General features: G+C 47.7%; 1 protein-coding gene across 9 annotated transcripts in view; it reads left to right on the top strand.

Moving 5' to 3' along the window:
• The window catches only part of LOC137384812 (kielin/chordin-like protein), a 185948-nt gene that overhangs the window by 17322 nt on the left and 144977 nt on the right, over positions 1-23649 (top strand). For 8 of the 9 annotated variants that reach the window (XR_010977665.1, XM_068059321.1, XM_068059322.1 and 5 more), the window contains exons 2-4: positions 1952-2508; positions 10509-10581; positions 13669-13922. Coding sequence is in view for 8 of the 9 variants with exons in the window: in XM_068059321.1 (XP_067915422.1) it covers positions 1952-2508; positions 10509-10581; positions 13669-13922 (884 nt within the window). In the remaining variant the exon portion in view is untranslated. The remainder of the gene's footprint in view (positions 1-1951; positions 2509-10508; positions 10582-13668; positions 13923-23649) is intronic. The other variant, XM_068059327.1, reaches the window with a different exon arrangement.

Raw genomic sequence — 23649 nt, 5'->3', positions numbered from 1 at the left:
TAAACTCCAATCCCCATCCTACACCCCCCTAAACTCCAATCACCATCCTACACCCCCCTAAACTCCAATCCCCATCCTACACCCCCCTAAACTCCAATCCCCATCCTACACCCCCCTAAACTCCAATCCCCATCCTACACCCCCCTAAACTCCAATCCCCATCCTACACCCCCCTAAACTCCAATCACCATCCTACACCCCCCTAAACTCCAATCCCCATCCTACACCCCCCTAAACTCCAATCCCCATCCTACACCCCCCTAAACTCCAATCCCCATCCTACACCCCCCTAAACTCCAATCCCCATCCTACACCCCCCTAAACTCCAATCCCCATCCTACACCCCCCTGAGTTTGCAAGTTCTCCCTGTGTCTGCGTGGGTTTCCTCCGGGTGCTCCGGTTTCCTCCCACATGCCAAAGACTTGCAGGATGATAGGTAAATTGGCCATTATAAATTGCCCCTAGTATAGGTAGGTGGTAGGGAAATATAGGGACAGGTGGGGATTTGGTCGGAATATGGAATTAGTGTAGGATTAGTATAAATGGGTGGTTGATGGTCGGCACAGACTCGGTGGGCCGAAGGGCCTGTTTCAGTGCTGTATCTCTGAATATAAATCTAAATCTAAAAATCTAAACTGCAATTCCCATCCTACACACTGTTTTGTGATGATGCAATTGGTAATGAGACTGTCAGAGCTCATTTCCATTACTGGTTCAACTATTGTGATTAATATAACTGGGGCCTGGATCTATTCCAGTGCTCTCCTGGCTGGTCTCCCACCCTCTGCAAACGTCTGCTCATTTGAGTTTCTGCTGCCCGTATCCTAATGTGTGCTATTTCCTGTTTCCCCTCCACTCCTGTGCTCGCTGACCTACATGGGCTCCCTGTCCGGCCATGCATTGATTTTAAAATTCTAATCCTTTTTATCTCTCTCCATGGCATTGCTGCTCCCTATTTCTGTAACCTGCTCCTGCTCTCCCACCCTCTGAGATCTTTGCACTTTGGCAATTCTGGATGCTTATGCATCCTGATCTCCATCATTTCATTATTCACGGCAATGCCTTCAGTTGCATCAGCCCTAAGCTCTGGTATTTTCTCCTTGAATCACTCTCCCTCTCTATCCTCCTATAAGACGCTCTTTAAAACCTATCTGACCAAGCTTTTGGTCACCTGTCCTGATATCTCCTTATGTGGCTTGGTGTTAAATATTACTTGATAGCACTGCTGTGAAGCATCTTGGGATATTTCAGTTTGTTAAGGGCATTATATCGAACACAAAGAGTAATGAAAGGTCATCGACCTGAAACATTCTCTCTTCACTGATGCTGCCTAACTTGCTGAGTTTTTCCTGCATTTTCTGTTTTTATTCCAGCATCAGCTATATTTTGCTTCTATGCAAGTGCAAGTTGTCGTTGTTGTTGGATTCCTTCTCCCGTTCTCCCTTCCTGACTCTGACAGGAACCTGGGGACGCTCTGTCCTCTGGTAGCTCACCAACATGCCCATTCTTCATCCATAAGCCTCGGTTTGGGCAGAGTATGTGGCCTGGCATGGGGGGCAAATTCCAGTAAGGGGTACATGCCGAGTCATATGATACCTGTCAGCTGGGAGCATCTCCAAATACTTCACACAGGGTATTACCAGTTGGGTGTGATTGTACAGGGAAACCCAGGGCGCTGAGGTCAACTGGGGTCAGCTAATTGGTGACAGACCTGGAATCAAATCTGGCCCCTTGTGTGCTCAGTTACTTCCTGCCTTTCCCAAGTGAGTTTTTAAGGAGCTAGTTTTTGCTGTCTTAGTGTCTGCTGGTCCCTGCAGAGTTGGATATTGCTCTTTTAGGAACTGCTTGTAGGGATTGTGTTGGTCTTGGTCGAGCAGAGCTTGACTCTACGAGGCTGTGATGAAGTCTTGCGATGTCTCTGGTCACTCCTGTCAATGTTTGTTCCTTGTAGTGATTGATCTTCTGGAAGCTCTGAACATCACAAGATCTATAAAGGGAGTGAGCAGAAGCAAAGGTTTGGAGCCAGGGCTCCCCGCTTGGAAGTTCCGTAACCGCGTGCCACACCTCACCCTCCCACGAGATTATGCCATCTACTTCCTCACCTCCATGCAAGGGTCCATCGGCTTCCACTTTGTGGCGAAGCAGAGCAGGAACTCGGAGGGGACAGTGATCTCCTTCACCTCTCCCACCACCACCAAGAAGGACGGACGACCACTTCTGCAACTTGTGTCCAGCACCAGAAGCAACCAGCTCTGGCTGGATTACCGGACTGTGCACAACATGGAGCCAGCATCCATCATCTTCCCTGGAGGGACCCCCTTTGGCACTGGGCAATGGGGCAGGGTGGCTTTCAACCTGGAGGCTCAGAAGATAACGCTTTTCATTGACTGCGAGGAAGACATCATATTTGAGAAGAACATGGGTGACGATGTCATCAGTCTGATTCTCCCCATCGACTTGGCGATTCACTTCTCTAGTACTGCGGGAGTCCGAGGCAGCAAATTCACGGTAATGGCAGCACAGACCAGCTCATGGGCTTTCCTCAACAGCCCACCCTAGCCTGCCTGTATCATAGAATCATTGGAACCTCTAGACAATAGATAGCCAAGGTCCAGCTAGTTCTACTTCCACCATCTTGGTAGCCACACAATACAACGATAATGGAGTTGTTGACTAATCACAACAATCAATCTCTATCAATTAATCTATAATATGTAACAGGTCCAGAAATGAGCTGAGGAAAACCCCCAGTGTTGGAGCATGGGGCCAAAGTTATCTGTTCCTCCAAGCACGCTACAAGTGCCACTCATCATGTCTCAAATTACTCATATACTGGATCCCAAAATTCTCGAAATTATTCAATTTGCTTTTGACTGAATCACCATCTCTGTCCAGCCTGAAGAGGCTTTACTGTCCCTTACTCCCTCCTGTGGTACACTGCCTCTTAATAAAAGTGCAGGCCATCTTTCTCTTCATTCCTCCCCACTGATTTCATTCCTGTGCAGTGGAGATGCTGAACCCAACCTGTGAGCCGGCCTTCCGTGGTACTGATGACATTGCACACTTACTTCCCCAACTGTGTGAGGAATCTGCCCAATGTAGTACTGGGCTACACACACACACCTCAAAACAATTGAGGTTTGAATACCACTCTCTGCTCAGTTATTGATCTCGACCAGGGTGCTGGGGGCAACATCTGGATTCCTCGAGGGAACTGATGGTGGAAATCAGGCAAGATCCCAGCTCCTGACTCCCTTCCCCCTCCCCCGAAGGTGCTGACTCCCTTCCCCTCCCACCTCCCCCGAAGGTGCTGACTCCCTTCCCCTCCCACCTCCCCCGAAGGTGCTGACTCCCTTCCCCTCCTCCCCCGAAGGTGCTGACTCCCTTCCCCTCCTCCCCCGAAGGTGCTGACTCCCTTCCCCTCCTCCCCCGAAGGTGCTGACTCCCTTCCCCTCCTCCCCCGAAGGTGCTGACTCCCTTCCCCTCCTCCCCTGAAGGTGCTGACTCTCTCCCTTGTTCCCTTGTCTCCACCAGTATTAATGGTCTTTAGGGTACAGGTTCCACAGACACGCCTGTCCCTGGTGCATGCAGTCATTCCCTACAATTAGCAGCCGATCAATTGAGAGAGATTCAGAGCTGTGCATCTCCCCATCTCGCCTGATCTATCACACACTCTTCCCAGTAGGACGTCACTGGGCTGTTCTCAGGGCAGAAATCTGGCTGATTGCTCCCTCACCATGGAGGGCAGCCGTGGGGCTTCTGGCAGCATAATGCACAGATTAACCCGAGTGCTTCCTGCTCCATGTGTCTGAGTCAGGGGCTCACCCAGTCATTAATGACTGTAATTATAGATGGGCTGCCATTGGGATTGTCCTAGTCTCCCTGTATCAAAGTAGTAGACAGGAGAATGTCTATGGATGTAGATTATATGGACTTTCAGAAGGCATTCAATAAGGTTCCACTGTTAGCTAAAATTAAAGACATATCAGAAGCTTCCTTTTTCCTCAACCAAGGATTCCCCCACACTGTGGTTGGCAGGGCCCTCAACCGTGTTCGGCCCATTTCCCGCACCTCTACCCTCACCCCTTCCCCTCCCTCCCAGAACCACGACAGGGTTCCCCGAGTCCTCACTTTCCACCCCACCAGCCTCCAGATCCAAAGGACCATCCTCCGCCACATCCAGCGTGATGCCACTACCAAACGCATCTTCCCCTCCCTTCCCCTGTCAGCATTCCGAAGGGATCATTCCCTCCACGACACCCTCGTCCACTCCTCCATTATCCCCACCACCTCGTCCCCTTCCCATGGCACCTTCCCCTGCAATCGCAGGAGGTGTAATACCTGCCCATTTACTTCCTCTCTCCTCACTATCCAAGGCCCCAAACACTCCTTTCAGGTGAAGCAGCGATTTACTTGTACTTTCAATTTAGTATACTGTATTTGCTGCTCACAATGTGGTCTCCTCTACATTGGGAAGACCAAATGCAGATTGGGTGATCGCTTTGCTGAACACCTCCGCTCAGTCCGTAAGCAGGACCCTGAGCTGCCAGTTGCTGGCCATTTCAACAGCCACCCCCCACCCCACTCTCATGCTCTCATTTCTGTCCTGGGATTGCTGCAGTGTTCCAGCGAACATCAACGTAAGCTCGCGGAACAGCATCTCATTTATCTAATAGGCACGCTACAGCCTGCGGACTGAATATTGAGTTCAATAATTTCAGAGCATGACGGCCCCCCCCCCTTTTTATGTTTAGTTATTTTTTTTCTTTTTTCCTTTTTATTTGGTTATTTTATTTTTGGTTTTTTAGTGTGTTTAGTTTCTTTCTACTGTGCCTACCCCTGTTTCTGTTTTTTTTTTAATTTTTAATGTTTGTGCTTGGAGTGCTTTGTGCTTTACAGTCTATTCACACCCTCTCTGTACTAACCTTCTTTCAACACACCATTAACATACTGTTTGCCTTTGTTCCATGACCTTCTGGTCAGTTATTCTCTGTGACCTTGTCCTATCAACATCTCTTTTGTTATCTCTTGCCCCCAACCCCCCGCTTTACTTGCTTGAAATCTTTTACATTTCTAATATTTGTCAGTTCTGATGAAGGGTCACTGACCTGAAACATTAACTCTGCTTCTCTCGCCACAGATGCTGCCAGACCTGCTGAGTAGTTCCAGAATTTCTTGTTTTTATTAGAGTGTTGATACTGGGGGACTTTAATTACCCTAATATCGATTGGGATAATGTTAGAGGAAAGGTGTATATGGATTTTAGCAAGGCGTTTGATAAGGTTCCCCATGGTAGGCTCATTCAGAAAGTAAGGAGGCATGGGATACAGGAAAATTTGGCTGTCTGGATACAGAATTGGCTGGCCCATAGAAGACAGAGGGTGGTAGTAGATGGAAAGTATTCAGCCTGGAGTTCGGTGACCAGTGGTGTTCCGCAGGGATCTGTTCTGGGAGCTCTGCTCTTTGTGATTTTTATAAAAGTGGAAGTGGAAGGCTGGGTTAGCAAGTTTGCCGATGACACGAAGGTTGCTGGAGTTGTGGATAGTGTGGAAGGCTGTTGTAGGTTGCAACGGGACATTGACAGGATGCAGAGCTGGGTTGAGAAGTGGCAGATGGAGTTCAACCTGGAAAAGTGTGAAGTGATTCATTTTGGAAGGTCGAATTTGAATGCAGAATACAGGCTTAAATACAGGATTCTTGGTAGTGTGAAGGAACAGAGGGATCTTGGGGTCCATGTCCATAGATCGCTCAAAGTTGCCACCCAGGTTGATAGGGTTGTTAAGAAAGCGTATGGTGTGTTGGCTTTCATTAACAGAGGGATTGAGTTTAAGAGCCACGAGGTTATGCTGCAGCTCTATAAAGCCCTGGTTAGACCACACTTGGAATATTGTGTTCAGTTCTGGTCGCCTCATTATAGGAAGGATGTGGAAGCTTTAGAGAGGGTGCAGAGGAGATTTACCAGGATGCTGCCTGGACTGGAGGGCATGTCTTACGAAGAAAGATTGAGGGAGCTAAGGCGTTTCTCATTGGAGCGAAGAAGGATGAGAGGTGACTTGATAGAGGGGTACAAGATGATGAGAGGCATAGATAGAGTGGATAGCCAGAGACTTTTTCCCAGGGTGGAAAGGGCTGTCACCAGGGGGCATAATTTTAAAGGTGATTGGAGGAAGGTTTAGGGGAGATGTCAGAGGTAGGTTCTTTACACAGAGAGTGGTGGGTGCGTGGAATGCACTGCCAGTGGTGGTAGTAGAAGCAGATACATTAGGGACATTTAAGCGACTCTTGGATAGGTACATGGATGATAGTAGTATGAAGGGTATGTAGGTAGTTTGATCCTAGAGTAGGTTAAAGGTTCGGCACAACATCGTGGGCCGAAGGGCCTGTGCTGTGCTGTACTGTTCTATGTTCTATGTTCTAAAGGGCAAGGAGGGGGAGGAATTTCTGAAATGTGTTCAGGAGAATTTCCTTGACCAGTATCTTCTCGGTCCAACTAGGAAAGAGGCATTGCTGGATCTGGTGCTGGGGAATGAGGTGGGCCAAGTGGACCAAGTATCTGTGGGGGAGCACTTGGGTAAGAATGATCATCATGTCATAAGGTTTAGATTAGCAATGAAGAAGAGCAAGGAACAACCTAAAGTCAAACTTCTAAATTGGAAGAGGGTTAATTTCAATCTAACCAGGGTAAAATGGAACCAAAGACTGACAGGAAAGTCTGTAATGGAACAATGGGTGATCTTTAAGGAGGAGATGCTTCAGGTATAGGCTACGTATGTCCCAACAGGAGTGAAAGGTAAAGAAAACAAAGCTAGGGCGCCTTGGATGACGAGGGAGATAAAGAATATGATGCAACAACAGAAGAGGGTTTATGATGCATGTCAGGTGAATTCTTCAAGTGCAAACCAGGTCAAATACAATAAGTGGAGAGGGGAAGTGAAGAGCAAAGTAAGACTGTAAAAGAGAGAATATGAGAATAGACTGGCAGTCAATATAAAAAGGAACCCAAAGATCTTCTCCCGGCATGTAAATAATAAGCGGATAGTAAGAGGCAGAGTGGGATCTATTCGGGACAAAGAGGGCGATATAGGCTTGGAGGCTGAAGGCAAGGCTGGAATACTTAATGAGCACTTTGAGTTGGTGTTCACTAAGGAAAAGGATGCTGACAAAATACTGGAAGAAGCGAAGATGGTAAAGTAATGGATGGGTGAAAACTAAAAGGCAGGATGTAGTGGAAAGGCTGGCTATGCTTAGAGCGAATAAGTCGCCTAGTCCAGATGGCTTGCATCCCAGGTTGCCAAAGGAAGTGGGGGTGCAGATATTGGAAGGACTTACTGTAATCTTCTAATCAGCCCTGGATACGGGGGAGGTGCCAGAGGATTAGAGAGTGGCAAATACGACATCCTTATCCAAGAAAGGATGTAAGGACATTCCTAGGGCAGGATTTTGTTCTCTTCCTAACCTTGGGCTCCGTGGCATGGAGTGGGGGGGGGGGGGGGGGAGGCGTGGGGGCTGGAAGATTGGAGCAGCAGCAGCTCGCTACGGAATCCGACACCAGGATTGCCGAGCCCGATCTTCCCGGCGGCGGGGAAACTCCCTGGCGGGCCCTCTGCCGTTCTGCGACGGGATCTGAATTTACATATTTAAATTAGCTGTTTGCATTAATTAGAATCTAATCCACAGCGATCTTACCAGCAGTTCCAGATGTTCAGCGTGACAGATGGCACTCACGCGCCTTCACTTTCCCGTCCAGGGAAAGCTGGCATCACCAAGGTGGAGAAAGGGGGGAAGCTCTGCATTTGTAGTGTTGTGGGGGAGGGGGGGGAGAAACGAGGTGCACTGTGCACTCTACATTTGTAGTGTAGTGTGGGGGGAGGGGGTGAACTCTGCACTTTGTGCGGTTGTGGGGGGAGAAGGGGTTAACTCTGCATTGGTAGTGTTGTTGGGGTGGGGGAACAGGGCAAATATGTGTTCTTAGTGCAGTGGGGGGGGGGAAACGGGCGCAACTCTGCAGTTTCTATGCAGGGCTGGCAGCCCTTTAAAAATGGCGCCTGCGCAGAAACTGTTGACACTATTCATGGCGTTACTGAGGCTGCCCCTGACACGTGACTGAGAGGGGTGGGGGGGGGCAGCGGCGGCTGGTCTGCATATGGTAATGAGTCGCAGGCTCAAAATCGCAGCGGCGTGGTGGCACGCGGCCCGTGTGTGCGGCCGCCATTTTGTATGTGGCAGGACTACAAAATACAGCCGCACGTAACTACAGACCGGTCAGTTTAATATCAGTGGTGGGCAGATCAAGCTTAACTATTGAATTTTTTGATGGATATTGTCTATTTAGATTTTAAGGAAGATTTTGACAAATTACCACATAAAAGGCTAGTTAACAAAATTGAAGTTCATGGAATAAGAGTGTCAGTGTCAGCTTGCATAAAAATTGGCTTAAGAACAGAAAACAACGAGCTGTGGTAAATGGTTATTTTTCAGTTTGGAGTATGGTAGACAGTGGTGTTCCCCAAGGGTCAATGCTAGGACCACTTTTTTTTTTGCTATATATAAATGACTTGGATATTGGAATAGAGAATAACATTTCAAAATTTGCCGATGACACCAAACTTGGAGGAGTGGCAGACAGGATGATACAAATCAACTGCAATAGGCCACAGATATGCTAGCAGAATGGGCAGACAAGTGGCAGGTGGAATTTAATACAGAGGAGTGTGAGGTGATGCATTTTGACAGAAAGATGTGACTGCACTGGAGAGGGTGCAGAGGAGATTCACCAAGGTGTTGCCTGGGCTGAAGCATTTCAGCTATGAAGGGAGACTGGATAGGCTAGTGTTGTTTTCCTTCGAGCAGAGAAGGCTGAGGGGGGACCTGATTGAGGTATACAAAATTATGAGGGGCATAGATAGGGTAGATAGGAAGAAACTTTTTCCCTTAGTGGAGGTGCCAATAACCAGGGGGCATAAATTTAAGGTGAGGGCAGGAGGTTTAGAGGGGATTTGAGGAAATATTTTTTTACCCAGAGGATGGTTGGAATCTGGAACACTCTGCCTGAAGGGGTGGTGGAGGCAGGAACCCTCACAACATTTAAGAAGTATTTAGATGAGCACTTGAAACGCCATAGCATACAAGGCTGCTGGCCAAGTGCTGGAAAATGGGATTAGGATAGGTGCTTGATGGCCGGCACGGACACGATGGGCCAAAGGGCCTGTTTCTGTGCTGTATGACTCTATGACTCTAAAGGATTAGCGAGAGACCATGTAGACTTAATGGCATAGTTCTAAAGAGTGTGCAGGGACAGCAGGACCTGGGAGTGCATGTGCATTGACCTTTGAAGGTGGCAGGACATATTGAGAGTGTGGTTAACAAAGCATATGGAATCTTGGGCTTCATAAATAGAAGTATTGAATACAAAAGCAGGGAAGTTATGCTAAACCTTTATAAAGCTCTGGTTAGGCCACAACTAGAGGATTGCATCCAGTTTTGGTCACCACACTTTAGGAAGGTTATGAACGGTGCAGAGAAGATTTACCAACTGCAAGGTTAGGTTGGAGAAGCTGTGGTTGTTTATATTTATTAATGACTTCGATCACACAATAGAGAGCCATATATCCAAGTTTGCCAATGACTCAAAGATTGGTGACGTAGTTAGTAGTGTAGAGAGGAAGATAAAATTACAAAGAGATATTGATGGATTAAGTGAGTGCGCAAAACTGACAGATGGATTTCAAAACTGATAGGTGTAGGGTCATGCATTTTGGACCAAAGGATAGACTTGAGGATTTCTTAAGTGCTGAAAAGCTAGTAACAGTAGCGGTCTAAAGTGATTTAGGGCTCCATGTACACAGTTCACTAATATGTCGCAGTCAGGTACACAAAATAATCAAAAGACTAGTGGAATGTTAACCTTTATAACTAGAGGGCTGGAATATAAAGAGGAGGATGTTTTGCCATAACTTTTCAAAGTCCTGGTTAGATCTCATTTGGAATACTGTGTACAGTTCCGGGCACAGCACCCTAGAAAAGATATAGTGACCCTGGAAGGAGAGCAGTGTGGATTCACCAGAATGTTATCAGGGCTCTAAGGGTTAGATTTTGAGGATAGTTGACATAAGCTAAGCTTGCTTTCCTTGAAATATAGAGGGATGAGTTAATTGAGGTTTATAGGATTTTCAAAGGATTTGATTGGGTAGATAGAGAGAAACATTTTCTCTGGTTATTGGGTCTCAGACAAGGGACATTCCTTAAAATCAGAGCCAGGCCATTCAGAAATGTGGAATTCTCTCCCTGAAAACACAGTAGATGCTAGCATAATTAATAATTTTCATTCTGATTCTCACTTTACTCCAGGGTTACAGCCAGACTGACTCGCAGTTTACGCTTGGGCAAGAGTCTGGAGCCACATGCTATTGCACTTTTGACTCAATTTTTTAAATGGCTGTTCTTGTTATTAAGGTTGCTGACCCCTGCTCTAGGGTTACTGGCAGACTAAGACTCTCTGTTTACTCTAGGGTTACTGGCAGACGGCAGAGATCACTCCCAGTGGATTCGTTCGCCGCCCATGGCACTGTGAAAATCTGCCAGGTAAGGAAAGGACTGTTTGCCCCTTGTACAGAGGCAGCCTAAGGTGCTGGGGTACTGTGGGACACATGGGAGGAGGAATGGGGAGAGCACACGAGGAGGAGGAGAGCGTGTGGGGAGAGGTGGGGGTGGAGCATGAGGCGAGGAGGGGAGGTCTGCATGTAAAGAGTGAAGGGTTAAAGCACGCTAGGAGAGGAGGGGAAAGAGCACAAAAGACTAGTGGAATGTTAACCTTTATAACTAGAGGGCTGGAATATAAAGAGGAGGATGTTTTGCTATAACTTTTCAAAGTCCTGGTTAGATCTCATTTGGAATACTGTGTACACAGTTCCGGGCACAGCACCCTAGAAAAGATATAGTGACCCTGGAAGGAGAGCAGTGTGGATTCACGGGAGGGGAGGGGGGAGCATGCGCAGACAGGAGGGGAAGAGCCTGCGAGGAGAGGACGGGGAGCGCGCGTGAGGAGAAGAGGTGGACAGTATGCAAAGCGTGGAGAGAGAGAATGTGTGAGGCAAGGAGGGGGAAAGAATGCAAGGCAAGGAGAGGAGGGTGAGAGTACACGAGGAGAGGAGGGGGAGAGCATACGAGGAGAGGAGGGGGAGTGCACAAGGAGAAGAGGGAAAGGGTGTGTGAGAAGGGGGAGAGAGCACAGGGAGAGGAGGCTAAGCGCATGAGGAGAGGAGGGAGTGAGCATGTGAGGAGAGGAGGGGAGAGCGCACTAAGAGAGGGAGGGTGTGAACGCGCAAGGAGAGGAGGGTGAGAGCAAGTGAGGAGTGGCGGGTCAGCACGTGAGGAGAGGAGGGGGAGAGGGCACAAGGAGAGGAGGTGTGAGCGCGCGAGGAGAGGAGGGTGAGAGCATGTGAGGAGTGGAGGGTCAGCACATGAGGAGAGGAGGGGGAGAGGCCACAAGGAGTGAAGGGGAATGTGCACCAGGAGAGGAGAGCGACAGTGTGCGAGGAGAGGAGGGGAGGGGAGAGAGTGTACGAGGAGGGGAGGGTAAGTGCGCGAGGAGAGGGGAGAGCTTGTTAGGAGTGAAGGTGGAGTGTGCATGAGGAGAGGAGGAGAGTGACAGTGCGGGAGGAGCAGAGTTGGGGGAAGCACGCAAGGAGCCCTGCAGTCGGGAACTTGCAGATGTAATAAACACACCAGAGAAAGATAAATGCTTCTGTGGTCCGAGTTCATGCGGGCAGTAGCAGCTTATCTCCAATATAAAACATTAAAGGAACAGGTGTGAGCCATGAAATACTTGGCTCTATTAAAGGCACAGAGTGCAGATGGTTACAAAAGGCACAGCTGGACCTAGAGCACTGAGCCTAGCCTGGAGTGCCCTAACATCTCCTTCCAACGGCTGCCATCCCAGAGCAGCTCCCATTGGGACTTTGGGTGTGGACAAAGGAAATCTAATTTCTCCAACTTTTGTTTACATTCAGATTTCTATCCACCCATGAACTGAAGAGCCCATTTCCCAGGCCTTGAACTCCCGCTACAGTGTTCCATCATAATCCCAGGGCAGGTACAGCACGAATTAGATGCAGAGTAAAGCTTCCTCTACACTGTCCCATCAAACACTCCCAGGGCTGGTAGAGCACAGGTTAGATACAGAATAATTCTGTCAGTCTGATACTGCATGAGTGGCTGATGTCTGTGTTGATGGAGCCTCTGTCCCTGATCCATGTGAGCGATGCTCTCAATGATGAAATCAATCTTTTGAAATCTCCTGCCCTGATTTCTGCTGATCACAGAATATAAGATCTGTATCAGACCACCCAACACGGGGAATGTGTGGAGACCACTCACACGGCTTGCATTGTTTAGGTTAGCGAGAAATTCCAGGCATTGCTGTGGGCCCCACTGACAGCATTGGGCCTGCAGTTATGTGTGGTGCTGCTTCATACTGACCGTGTATACAATATGCTGTACCAGCAAGTGCTGGAACTAGTACCAGATACACACCCTGCTGAATAAACAGCTGCTCAGTACTGTTACAGAGAGTGACCATCCCCCTGCATAAACAATGACTGTACAGTTACACAGTAAGTAACCCTCACCCTGAATAAACAGTGATTCTGTACAGTTCTTTCTGTACAATGAATGACCATCACCCAAAATAAACAGTGACTCTGTACAGTTACAGAGAGTGACCCTAGCCTTGAATACATCTACATGGTTACACTGTGAGTGATCCTCACTCTGAATAAACAGTGACTCTGTACTGTTACACAGTGAGTGATCCTCACCCTGAATAAACAGTGATTCTGTACAGTTACACAGTGAGTGACCCTCACCCTGAATAAACAGTGACTCTGTACAGTTACAGAGAGTGACCCTAGCCTTGAATACATCTACATGGTTACACTGTGAGTGATCCTCACTCTGAATAAACAGTGACTCTGTACTGTTACACAGTGAGTGATCCTCACCCTGAATAAACAGTGATTCTGTACAGTTACACAGTGAGTGACCCTCACCCTGAATAAACAGTGACTCTGTACAGTTACACAGTGAGTGACCCTCACCCTGCATAAACAGTGACTCTGTACAGTTACACAGTGAGTGACCCTCGCCCTGAATAAACAGTGACTCTGTACAGTTACACAGTGAGTGACCCTCACCCTGAATAAACAGTGACTCTGTACAGTTACACAGTGAGTGACCCTCACCCTGCATAAACAGTGACTCTGTACAGTTGCACAGTGAGTGACCCTCGCCCTGAATAAACAGTGACTCTGTACAGTTACACAGTGAGTGACCCTCGCCCTGCATAAACAGTGACTCTGTACAGTTACACAGTGAGTGACCCTCGCCCTGCATAAACAGTGACTCTGTACAGTTACACAGTGAGTGACCCTCGCCCTGAATAAACAGTGACTCTGTACAGTTACACAGTGAGTGACCCTCACCCTGAATAAACAGTGACTCTGTACAGTTACACAGTGAGTGACCCTCGCCCTGAATAAACAGTGACTCTGTACTGTTACACAGCGATTGACCATTACCCTGCTGAACTAGCCTGCAGGCTTTTAAATTTGTGGGCCTGTTAACTGGATTTTTATCGATCAGGATTAAGGTAATTTGCCCTCTCTTTCCCAGATTCCTTACCTTTGCCATATTCTTTGGCTGAAGAGCGTTATGCTGATTCGGATGAGGGATTCCAATTCGATGAGGATGTCTCCCCACGTCCAGCGTCCTTGTCTGACATTAGTCAGTTCCAGCAGCAGCAGAATGATGCGGAGGATTGCCTGCCGACCCACAATCTACCGCCCAGAAACCCAGAGCAACGCTTGGACAGGCTAGAGGAGATGGTGACCTCACTCAGCACAATGCTGGACATGGTCAAAGCTCAGGTAGGTGAAGGCTGAGACTGAGAAAGTCACTCGACACTAACACCCAGACACGATTCTCACTGGGGTATAATTCCACAGACACTGACAATGTGAAATTCAGATTGGTTGTGCCTCTTGTCTGGGCACTAAGGATGCTGTTTGGTGCCTGAAATGACATCCATAGCACACGTGCACAGGCACTTTTGGGTCGAGTCACACCAGGTGCCATATTGGTGAGGGCAGTAGTGTGGGTGCAGAGAACAGCCACCGAAGTATGCAGAGCAAGCGGATCATGATGTCAATCAGCGCACAGTGCTAATTTGATGCCAGCGGTGCTATTTTGGAGCTCAGACTCCAGCTAACGCCCTCTGTTAACCTCGCACAGCTGGACATGTATACAGCAGAAAGGAAGAACCCCCAACCAGCACTATATATAAGGGGATTATCAGCTCCTTACAAGTTAGCTGCTAGTTGATTTCTTCTACCTGCCCTTCAATTCCACAGCTGTTTGACGCTTTCTATACAAGAGAAAAATACTGCAGATGCTGGAAATCTGAAATAAAAACTGAAAATGTTGGAAATACTCAGCAAGTCTGGCAGCATTTGTGGTGAGAGAAACAAAGTTACCGTTTCAGGTTGATGACCTTTTGTCAGAATTGGGAAAAGTTAGAAATGTAATAGGCTTTACCCAAGTAGAAAGGCAATGAAAGGGGGAAGGGTAGAAAAAGAACAAAAGGGTGGAAGGCAGGAAAGATTACATGACAAAAGCATTGATGGGTGGTAATGGGACAAGATAAGGAACAGAAGATGTGTCAAGAGATGGTGTGAATGTGAGAATCATGAACAGCTGCCATCAGGAAACAAAAACAAAATCACAAAAACACAAAACAAGGAAAGAAAAAAGAAAATAATGGGAGTGGTGATTGAGCTGAAATTGTTCAACTCAATATTGAGTCCGGAAGGCTGTAGAGTGCCTAATCAAAAGATGAGGTGCTGTTTCTTGAGCTTACGTTAAGCTCCATTTAATCAGTGTAGGAGGCTGAGGGCAGAGGGGTCAGCGTGGGAGTGGGTGGAGAATTAAAATGACAGGCGACCAGAAGTTCAGGGTCACACTAGCAGACTGAACGGAGGTACACAAGAAGTAGGAGCAGGAGTAGGCCATTCAGCCCTTCAAGCTTGCCCCGCCATTCAATAAGATCACGGCTGATCTGTCCCAGGCCTCAACTCTTTCGGGCCTGCTCCACAAAACCCTCGACTCCCCAAGATTTCAAAGATCTATCCACCTCCTCCTTGGATACATTTAGTGACCTAGCCTCCACAACTCTCTGAGGCAGAGAATTCCAGAGATTCACCACCCTCTGAGAGAAGAAATTCCTTCGCGTCTCAGTTTTAAATGTTATTCTGTAACCATGTCCCCTTGTTCAAGATTCCCCCAACAGTGGAAACATATTCTCAGCATCTACCCTGTCAAGCCCCCTTAGAACCTTACATGTTTCAATTAGATCACCTCTCATTCTTCTAAACTCCAATGAATAAAGGCCTAACCTGTTTAGCCGTTCTTGATAAAACAACTCCTTCATCCCAGGAATCAGCCTAGTGAACCTTTTCTGAACTGCCTCCAATGCTAGTATATCCTTCCTTAAATACGGGGACCAAAACTGTATGCAGTACTCCAGGTGTGGCCTCACCAACACCCTGTACAGTTGTAATAAGACTTCCCTATTTTTAAACTCTGACCCCCTAGCAATAAAGGCCAAAATTCCATTTGCCTTCCTAATTACTTTCTGCACCTACATGCTAACTGTTTGTGTTTCCTGCAAAAGAACACCCAGATCCCTCTGTACTGCTGTATTTTGTAGTCTTTCTCCATCTAAATAATAATCTGCCTTTTTATTCTTCCTACCAAAGTGGATTACCTCACACTTTCCCGCATTGAACTCCATCTGCCAAGTCTTTGCCCATTTACTTAACCTATCTATAACCCTTTGTAGATTCTTTGTGTGCTTATCACAACATGCCTTCCCACCTATTTTTGTATCATCAGCAAATTTGGTTACTCTACGCTCTGTCCCTTCCTCGAAGTCATTAGTATAGATAGTAAATAGTTGAGGCCCTAGGACTGATCCTTGTGGCACCCCACTAGTTACGGATTTCCAACCTGAAAAAGACCCATTAATCCCGACTCTGTGCCTTCTGTGTGTTAGCCAATCCTCAATCCATGCCAACACATTACCCCAAATACCCTGAGCTCTTATTTTGTGCAATAACCTTTTATGTAGCACTTTTTCGAATGCCTTCTGAAAATCCAAATACACTACATCTACTGGTTCCCCTTTATCCACTCTGTTATATCCTCAAAGAACTCTTAACAAATTTGTCAAACATGATTTCGCTTTCCTAAAACCATGTTGACTCTGTTTGATTGCATTATGTTTTTCTAAATGTCCTGCTATTTCTTCCTTAATAAAGGACTCTAGCATTTTCCCAATGACTGATGTTAAGCTAACTGGTCTATAGTTTCCTGCTTTCTGTCTCCCTCCTTTCTTGAATTGGGGCGTCACATTAGCGGTTTTCCAATCCACTGGTACCCTTCCGGAATCCAGTGAGTTTTGGTATATTATGACCAATGCCTCCACTATCTCTGCAGCCACTTCTTTTAAAACCCTTGGATGCAGGCCATCAGGTCCTGACGACTTGTCTGCCTTTAGTCCCATAAGTTTGTCCAGCACCTTTTCTCTCGTGATAGAGATTGTTACAAGTTCCTCCCTCCCATTTACACCTTGCTCATCTATTATTGTTGGGATGTTTATAGTGTCCTCCACCATGAAGACTGATGCAAAATATTGGTTTAAGTTATCTGCCATTTCCCCGTTGCTTGTTATTAATTCCCCATTCTCATCCTCTAAGGGTCCCACACTTACTTTAGCTATTCTCTTCTTTTTTATATACCGATAGAAACTCTTGCTGTTTGTTTTTATATTTCTTGCCAATTTACTCTCGTATTCAATTTTCTCTCTCTTTATTAGTTTTTTGCTGGTTTCTAAAAAAAAAAAAATCCTAATCCTCTGGCCTATCACTAGCTTTTGCCGCTTTGTATGCCTTTGTTTTTGATTTGATACTCTCCTTAACTTCCTTTGTTATCGAGTCCTTCCTTCTGACCGGATTAAATGTTTGTTGAGTGTTATGATCTGCTTAAAAGTCTGCCACTGCTCATCTACTGACTTCCCCTGTAGTTTTCCCAGCCCGCTTTAGACAACTCTTTCTTCATACCTCTGTCATTGCCCTTGTTTGAGTTGAAGACACTGGTTTGAGACCCGAGTTGCTCACCCTCAAACTGAATTTGAAATTTTACCATGTTATGATCGCTTCCCCCTAGAGGATCTTTAACTACGAGATCTGTTATTAATCCTACCTCATTACACATTACCAAGTCTAAAATAGCCTGTTCCCGGGTAGGTTCTGCAACGTATTGTTCGAAGAAACAATCCCTGATAAACTCTACAAATTCGTCTTCCATGCTACCTTGCCAATTTGATTTGTCCAGTCTATATGTAGATTAAAATCACCCATGATAATTGCAGTGCCCTCCATACTTGCCTCCATTGTTCCCTGATTAATATTTTGTGCTACAGAGAGGCAACTCCTGGGGGACCTACAGACCACTCCCACCCATGATTTCTTCCCCTTGCTATTCCTTATTTCCACCCAAACTGATTCTACATCATGATCTATTACACCTATATTAATACAACTGCACTGATCCCTTCCTTTAATAACAAAGCTACCCCACCTCCTTTTCCTTTCTGTCTGTTCTTCCGGAACATCGTATATCCTTGAACATTGCGATTCCAGTCCTGGTCATCCTGCAACCACGTTTCTGTGATAGCTATCAAATCATATTCACTTATTTCTGTCAGTGCCGTCAGCTCATCTATCTTGTTACAAATGCTACGTGCATTCAGATAAAGAGCCTGAAGCTTTGACTTTTTACCATTTTTACCTACTCTGGTTCTAATTTTTGCTGTACTCTTATGCTTGTATTCTCTGTGCCTTCCTGTCACTCTCTGATTAATGTATGCCCCTTCACTATCCTGCACCTCTGCTCTCTCATTACTATTCGACTTTTTAAACTTCCCTTCAATTGAACCCTCCGCCCCACTATTTAGTTTAAAGCCTTATCTACTACCCTAGTTATATGACTCGCCAGGACACGGGTCTCAGCATGGTTCAAGTGAAGCCCATCCCAACGGAACAGCTCTCTCTTCCTCCAGTACTGGTGCCAGTGTCCCATGAATCGGAACCCATTTCTCCCACACCAATCTTTGAGCCACACATTAACCTCTTTAATCTTATTTACCCTTTGCCAATTTGCATGTGGCTCAGGTAGTAATCCAGAGATTATTATCTTTGTGGATCTGCTTTTTAATTTAGCCCCGAGCTGCTCACAGTCCCTCAGCAGAACCTCTTCCTAGTCCTACCTATGTCGTTGGTACCTATGTGGACCACGACAACTGGATCCTTTCCCTCCGACTCCAAGTTCCTTTCTAGCCCGGAAGAGATGTCCTTAACCTTGGCACCAGGTAGTCAACACAGCCTTCGGGACTCTCTATCTTTGCTGCAGAGTACAGTATCTATTCCCTTAACTATGCTATCCCCTATGACTACAACATTTCTATTTTCTTCCCTCACTTGAATGGCGCTCTGAACCACGGTGCTGTCAGTTTGCTCATCCACCCTGCAGCCTGTGCCCTCGTCCACACTGGGAGCAAGAACCTTGTACCTATTGGATAAGGGCACTGGCTGAGGCTCTTGCAAAGCTAAATTCTGGATCCCCATACCTGCCTCACTCGCAATCACACCCTCCTGTCCCTGACCACGGTCCAGATTGGATGTAATTAATCTAAGGGGTGTGACTGTCTCCTGAAACACAGTGTCCAGGTAACTCTCCCCTTCCCTGATGTGTCGCAGTGTCCACAGCTCAGACTCCAGCTCATCAACTCTGAGCCAAAGTTCCTCGAGCAGCCAACACGCTGCAGATGTGGTCACCGTGCATTGCACCAGCATCCAGCAGCTCCCACATACTACAGCTGGAACACATCGCCTGCCCAGCCATCACTATTCTATTTAATTAATTAATTTGGACCTCAGTATTTAAAAAAGAAAATGATGTGTAATCTTAACCTGTAATGACGTCTCCTGATTTAAATCACTTGGCCAAAACAAAAATGAGACACGGAAGAAATATCCACCAATCACTTACTGGCTCTCCTGTGACATCACACTTTGATTTTTGCTGGTCAAATAGGTCCACAGAACTGAACAGAACAGAACAGAGCTCCTCTCACCACCACCGCTGTTTCTGGTGTCGGGCCTCCCTCTCCTCTCTTTACACCCCGGCTCCTCTCACCACCACCGCTGCTTCTGGTGTCGGGCCTCCCTCTCCTCTCTTTACACCCCGGCTCCTCTCACCACCACCACTGTTTCTGGTGTTGGGCCTCCCTCTCCTCTCTTTACACCCCAGCTCCTCTCACCGCCGCCACTGCTTCTGGTGTCGGGCCTCCCTCTCCTCTCTTTACACCCCAGCTGCTCTCACCACCACCGCTGTTTCTGGTGTTGGGCCTCGGCTCTCTGCTCCTTACACCCCGGCTCCTCTCACCACCACCACTGCCACTGCTTCTGGTGTCGGGCCTCCCTCTCCGCTCTTTACACCCCGCCTCCTCTCACCGCTGCTGCTGCCACCCAACCTGCATTTTGTCGTCTCAATGTGGGGGAGACCACATTGTGAGCAGCGAATGCAGTATAGAAACTGAAAGAAGTATTATTATATCGCTGTTTCAACTGGAAGGAGTGTTTGGGGCCATGGAGAGGGGAGGAGGCAAAAGAGCAGATATAGCATTTCCTGCACTTGCATGGGAAGGTGCCCTGGGAAGGGGAGGTAGTGTTAGGGGTGATTGAGGAGGTAAACCAGGGTGTCGTGAGGGAATGGTGCCTTCAGACTGCTGAAAGGAGAGGGGAATGGAAGATGTGTTTGGTGGCGGCATCACGCTGGAGGTGGCAGAAATGGCAGAGGATGGTCTGTTGAATATGGAGGCTGATGTGGTGGAAGGTGAGAACAAGGGGAACTCTATTGTGGTTCTGGGAGGGAAGGGAAGGGGTGAGAGCAGAAGTGTGTGAAATGGAATGGACACAGTCAAGGGCCCTATCTACTGTGGGGAGGGGAACGTCAGTTGAGGAAAAAGGAAAACATATCTTAAGGGCATTTAAGTGGTCATTGGATAGACATATGGATGAAAATGGAACAGTGTAGGTCAGATGGTTTCACAGGTCGGCGCAACATCGAGGGTCGAAGGGCCTGTACTGCGCTGTAATGTTCTAATTCTAATTCTAAAAAGCGCTGGTATGGAAGATTGCATCATCAGAACAGATGAGGTGAAGAAACTGGGAGAATGGAACAGAGTCCTTATAAGTAGCAGAGTGTGAGGAAGTGCAGTCAAGGTCGTTGTGGGAGTCAGTGGGCTTATAGTGAATATTGGTTGAGAGCCTTATCCCCAGAAATGGAGAAAGATAAACCAAGGAAGGGAAGTGAAGAGTCAGAGATGGACCATGTGAAGGCGAGGGAAGGGTGGAAATTGGAAGCAAAGTTGATTAAATTTTCCACTTCTGATGGAAGCTGCTTGTGCTGCAATGGAAGCTGAGACACCAGCCATCAAACGCCACATCATGGTTGGTCCACTAATGTGTGTTGGAGCTGGCCACTAGTTTCCATGCTTGAAAGGATGGGCTCCAAGCTTTATGCAAAGCCCTGTGCCGGCCTGCTCCAAGCTCCTTGACGTTGGTGCGAGGGGCAAAGTTTAGAGGGGATGTGTGAGGCAAGATTTTTACACAGTGGGTGGTGAGTGCCTGGAACTTGCTGCCGGGGGAGGTGGTGGAAGCAGGTACGATAGCGACGGTTAAGAGGCATCTTGACAGATACATGAATAGGATGGGAATAGAGGGATACGGACCCCGGAAATGCAGAAGGTTTTAGTTTAGACAGGCATCAAGATCGGCACAGGCTTGGAGGGCCGAATGGCCTGTTCCTGTGCTGAACTGTTCTTTGTTCTTTGTTGGCTACAGACTTTCTGACGAGCTTTCCAAGGCACCAAGCATTTTGTTGTACATGCCCATCAGCCTTCCACTGTACGCTGCCCTATTGAACTGCTCAACTGAGTCCTCTGCCTTAAAACCCAGGTGTGACCTTGTCCTCTGGTGCACTGATGCCTGGGGCATCCTTGCCCCCTGCTCTTGCTGCAGGCCATTCATACCCGATGTCTCACCTCCCTCTATGCTGTCTCCTAAATTACGTGCAGTGTTAGTGTCCAAGCTGGTGGCTGCGAGTGTGAAATCAAATGCGGGTGCTGTGTCTTCATCATCACCCTCTTCTTGCTGTTTCTGCACTGCCTGGCCATGTTGCAGTTCTTGGGTGTCTGGAAGGAGAAAGGCACAAGGGTAAGATTGTGGTCCGTGGAGCAGGAAAAGTAAGAAGTGCATGCTTACACCATCAGCAGCTTGTAAATCAGATGAAAGTGTGGGATGAGGGGGAAGTGGGATGTGAGGAGGAGGGTTAGGTGCGAGGAAACCATCATCTTCGATGGTTTCAGCGCTTCTGCTGGCAATGACCTCAGCAATGGGCATCTTGACAACAATCAGCACCATCTCCTCCATCGGGGGTCGGGATACGCAGGCACACCTGTCCCCCTCCATTGAGCGCCTACTGCCCCATGTTGTTTGCCATCTTGTCCTGCAGGAGAGAGGGAAGTGTGTCAGTGAGTGTGGTGCAATATGATTGGACAATGTGGGTGTCATGGCTGAATAGCTGGCACAGAGTGTGCAAGTTGTGCGATGTGGGTGTGAGGTTTGTAACAGTGTTAATTGTGTGCAGGTGCGGTGGAACATTTGAATGTGAAGTATGAGTCCTGATTGATAGAGATTGTTGGTCGGTAAATGATGAGCTTGTGGTGCATGAGCAGTGTTTGAGGCTGGTGTGGTGGGATTCGGTAGTTAAAGATGCATTCACTGACCTTGATCACTCATATGAGCTCATTGACCTTCTTGTGTCACTGCATCCAGCTCCTCGGAGTGGACTCCTTGATTTGACCAGGTTATCTACTCCCACTGCTTTCTGAGCATGTGTTTCAAGGGCCACCTGTCTCCCTGTGGCTACAGGATATCTCTGCTCCATTGCAACTCCTCTGCCAAGGCCTCCAGTTCAGTGTTCGAAAACCTAGGCATCCATTCTCTCCCTTGTTTTGCATTTCTTCTATCTTTCCCAGGTCAGATTCAGCAACAAATGACCCTCAGTAACTGTTCCAGCCACAATACAACTCTCCTTTAAGAGGTTCAGGCAAGCTTTAAGCAGTGCAGGCTGGCTTTGTGGTGCTAGCCGCTCACAATATTGGCCTCGGCTCACGCACCCAGCCAACCAACAGTGCAGTTAGAGCTGGATAGACACTATAATCATGGAAAACAGCAGGCAGCGAAAGTTCACATGCTCTCTGCGTTCCAGTCAACGGGTTTAGGTGAATCGTATATCGCAAACCCCATGTCCAGTTTCAAGCGCTTTCGAATTTAGCCCCCACACTCTCACTGGGATACAATTCCACAGGCACTGACTCTCACTGGGATACAATTCCACAGGCACTGACTCTCACTGGGATACAATTCCACAGGCACTGACTCTCACTGGGATACAGTTCCATAGGCACTGACTCTCACTGGGATACAGTTCCACAGGCACTGACTCTCACTGGGATACAGTTCCACAGACACTGACTCTCACTGGGATACAGTTCCACAGACACTGACTCTCACTGGGATACAGTTCCACAGACACTGACTCTCACTGGGATACAGTTCCACAGACACTGACTCTCACTGGGATACAGTTCCACAGACACTGACTCTCACTGGGATACAGTTCCACAGGCACTGACTCTCACTGGGATACAGTTCCACAGGCACTGACTCTCACTGGGATACGATTCCACAGGCACTGACTCTCACTGGGATACAGTTCCACAGGCTCCGACTCTCACTGGGATACAGTTCCACAGGCTCTGACTCTCACTGGGATACAGTTCCACAGGCACTGACTCTTACTGGGATACAATTCCGCAGGCACTGTCTCACTGGGATACAGTTCCACAGGCACTGACTCTCACTGGGATACGATTCCACAGGCACTGACTCTCACTGGGATACAGTTCCACAGGCTCTGACTCTCACTGGGGTACAGTGCCACAGGCACGGACTCTCACTGGGGTACAGTTCCACAGGCACGGACTCTCACTGGGATACAGTTCCACAGGCACTGACTCTCACTGGGATACAGTTCCACAGGCACGGACTCTCACTGGGATACAGTTCCACAGGCACTGACTCTTACTGGGATACAATTCCACAGGCACTGTCTCACTGGGATACAGTTCCACAGGCACTGACTCTCACTGGGATACGATTCCACAGGCACTGACTCTCACTGGGATACAGTTCCACAGGCTCTGACTCTCACTGGGATACAATTCCACAGGCACTGACTCTCATTGGGATACACTTCCACAGGCACTGACTCTCACTGGGATACACTTCCACAGGCACTGACTCTCACTGGGATACAGTTCCACAGGCACTGACTCTCACTGGGGTACAGTTCCACAGGCACTGACTCTCACTGGGGTACAGTTCCACAGGCACTGACTCTCACTGGGAT

Source organism: Heterodontus francisci, chromosome 27, assembly GCF_036365525.1.
Source record: "Heterodontus francisci isolate sHetFra1 chromosome 27, sHetFra1.hap1, whole genome shotgun sequence".
Classification (NCBI taxonomy): Eukaryota; Metazoa; Chordata; class Chondrichthyes; order Heterodontiformes; family Heterodontidae; genus Heterodontus; species Heterodontus francisci.
The sequence above is the reverse complement of the archived record's forward strand: the minus strand, read 5'-3'. Positions and strand labels throughout refer to the sequence as shown.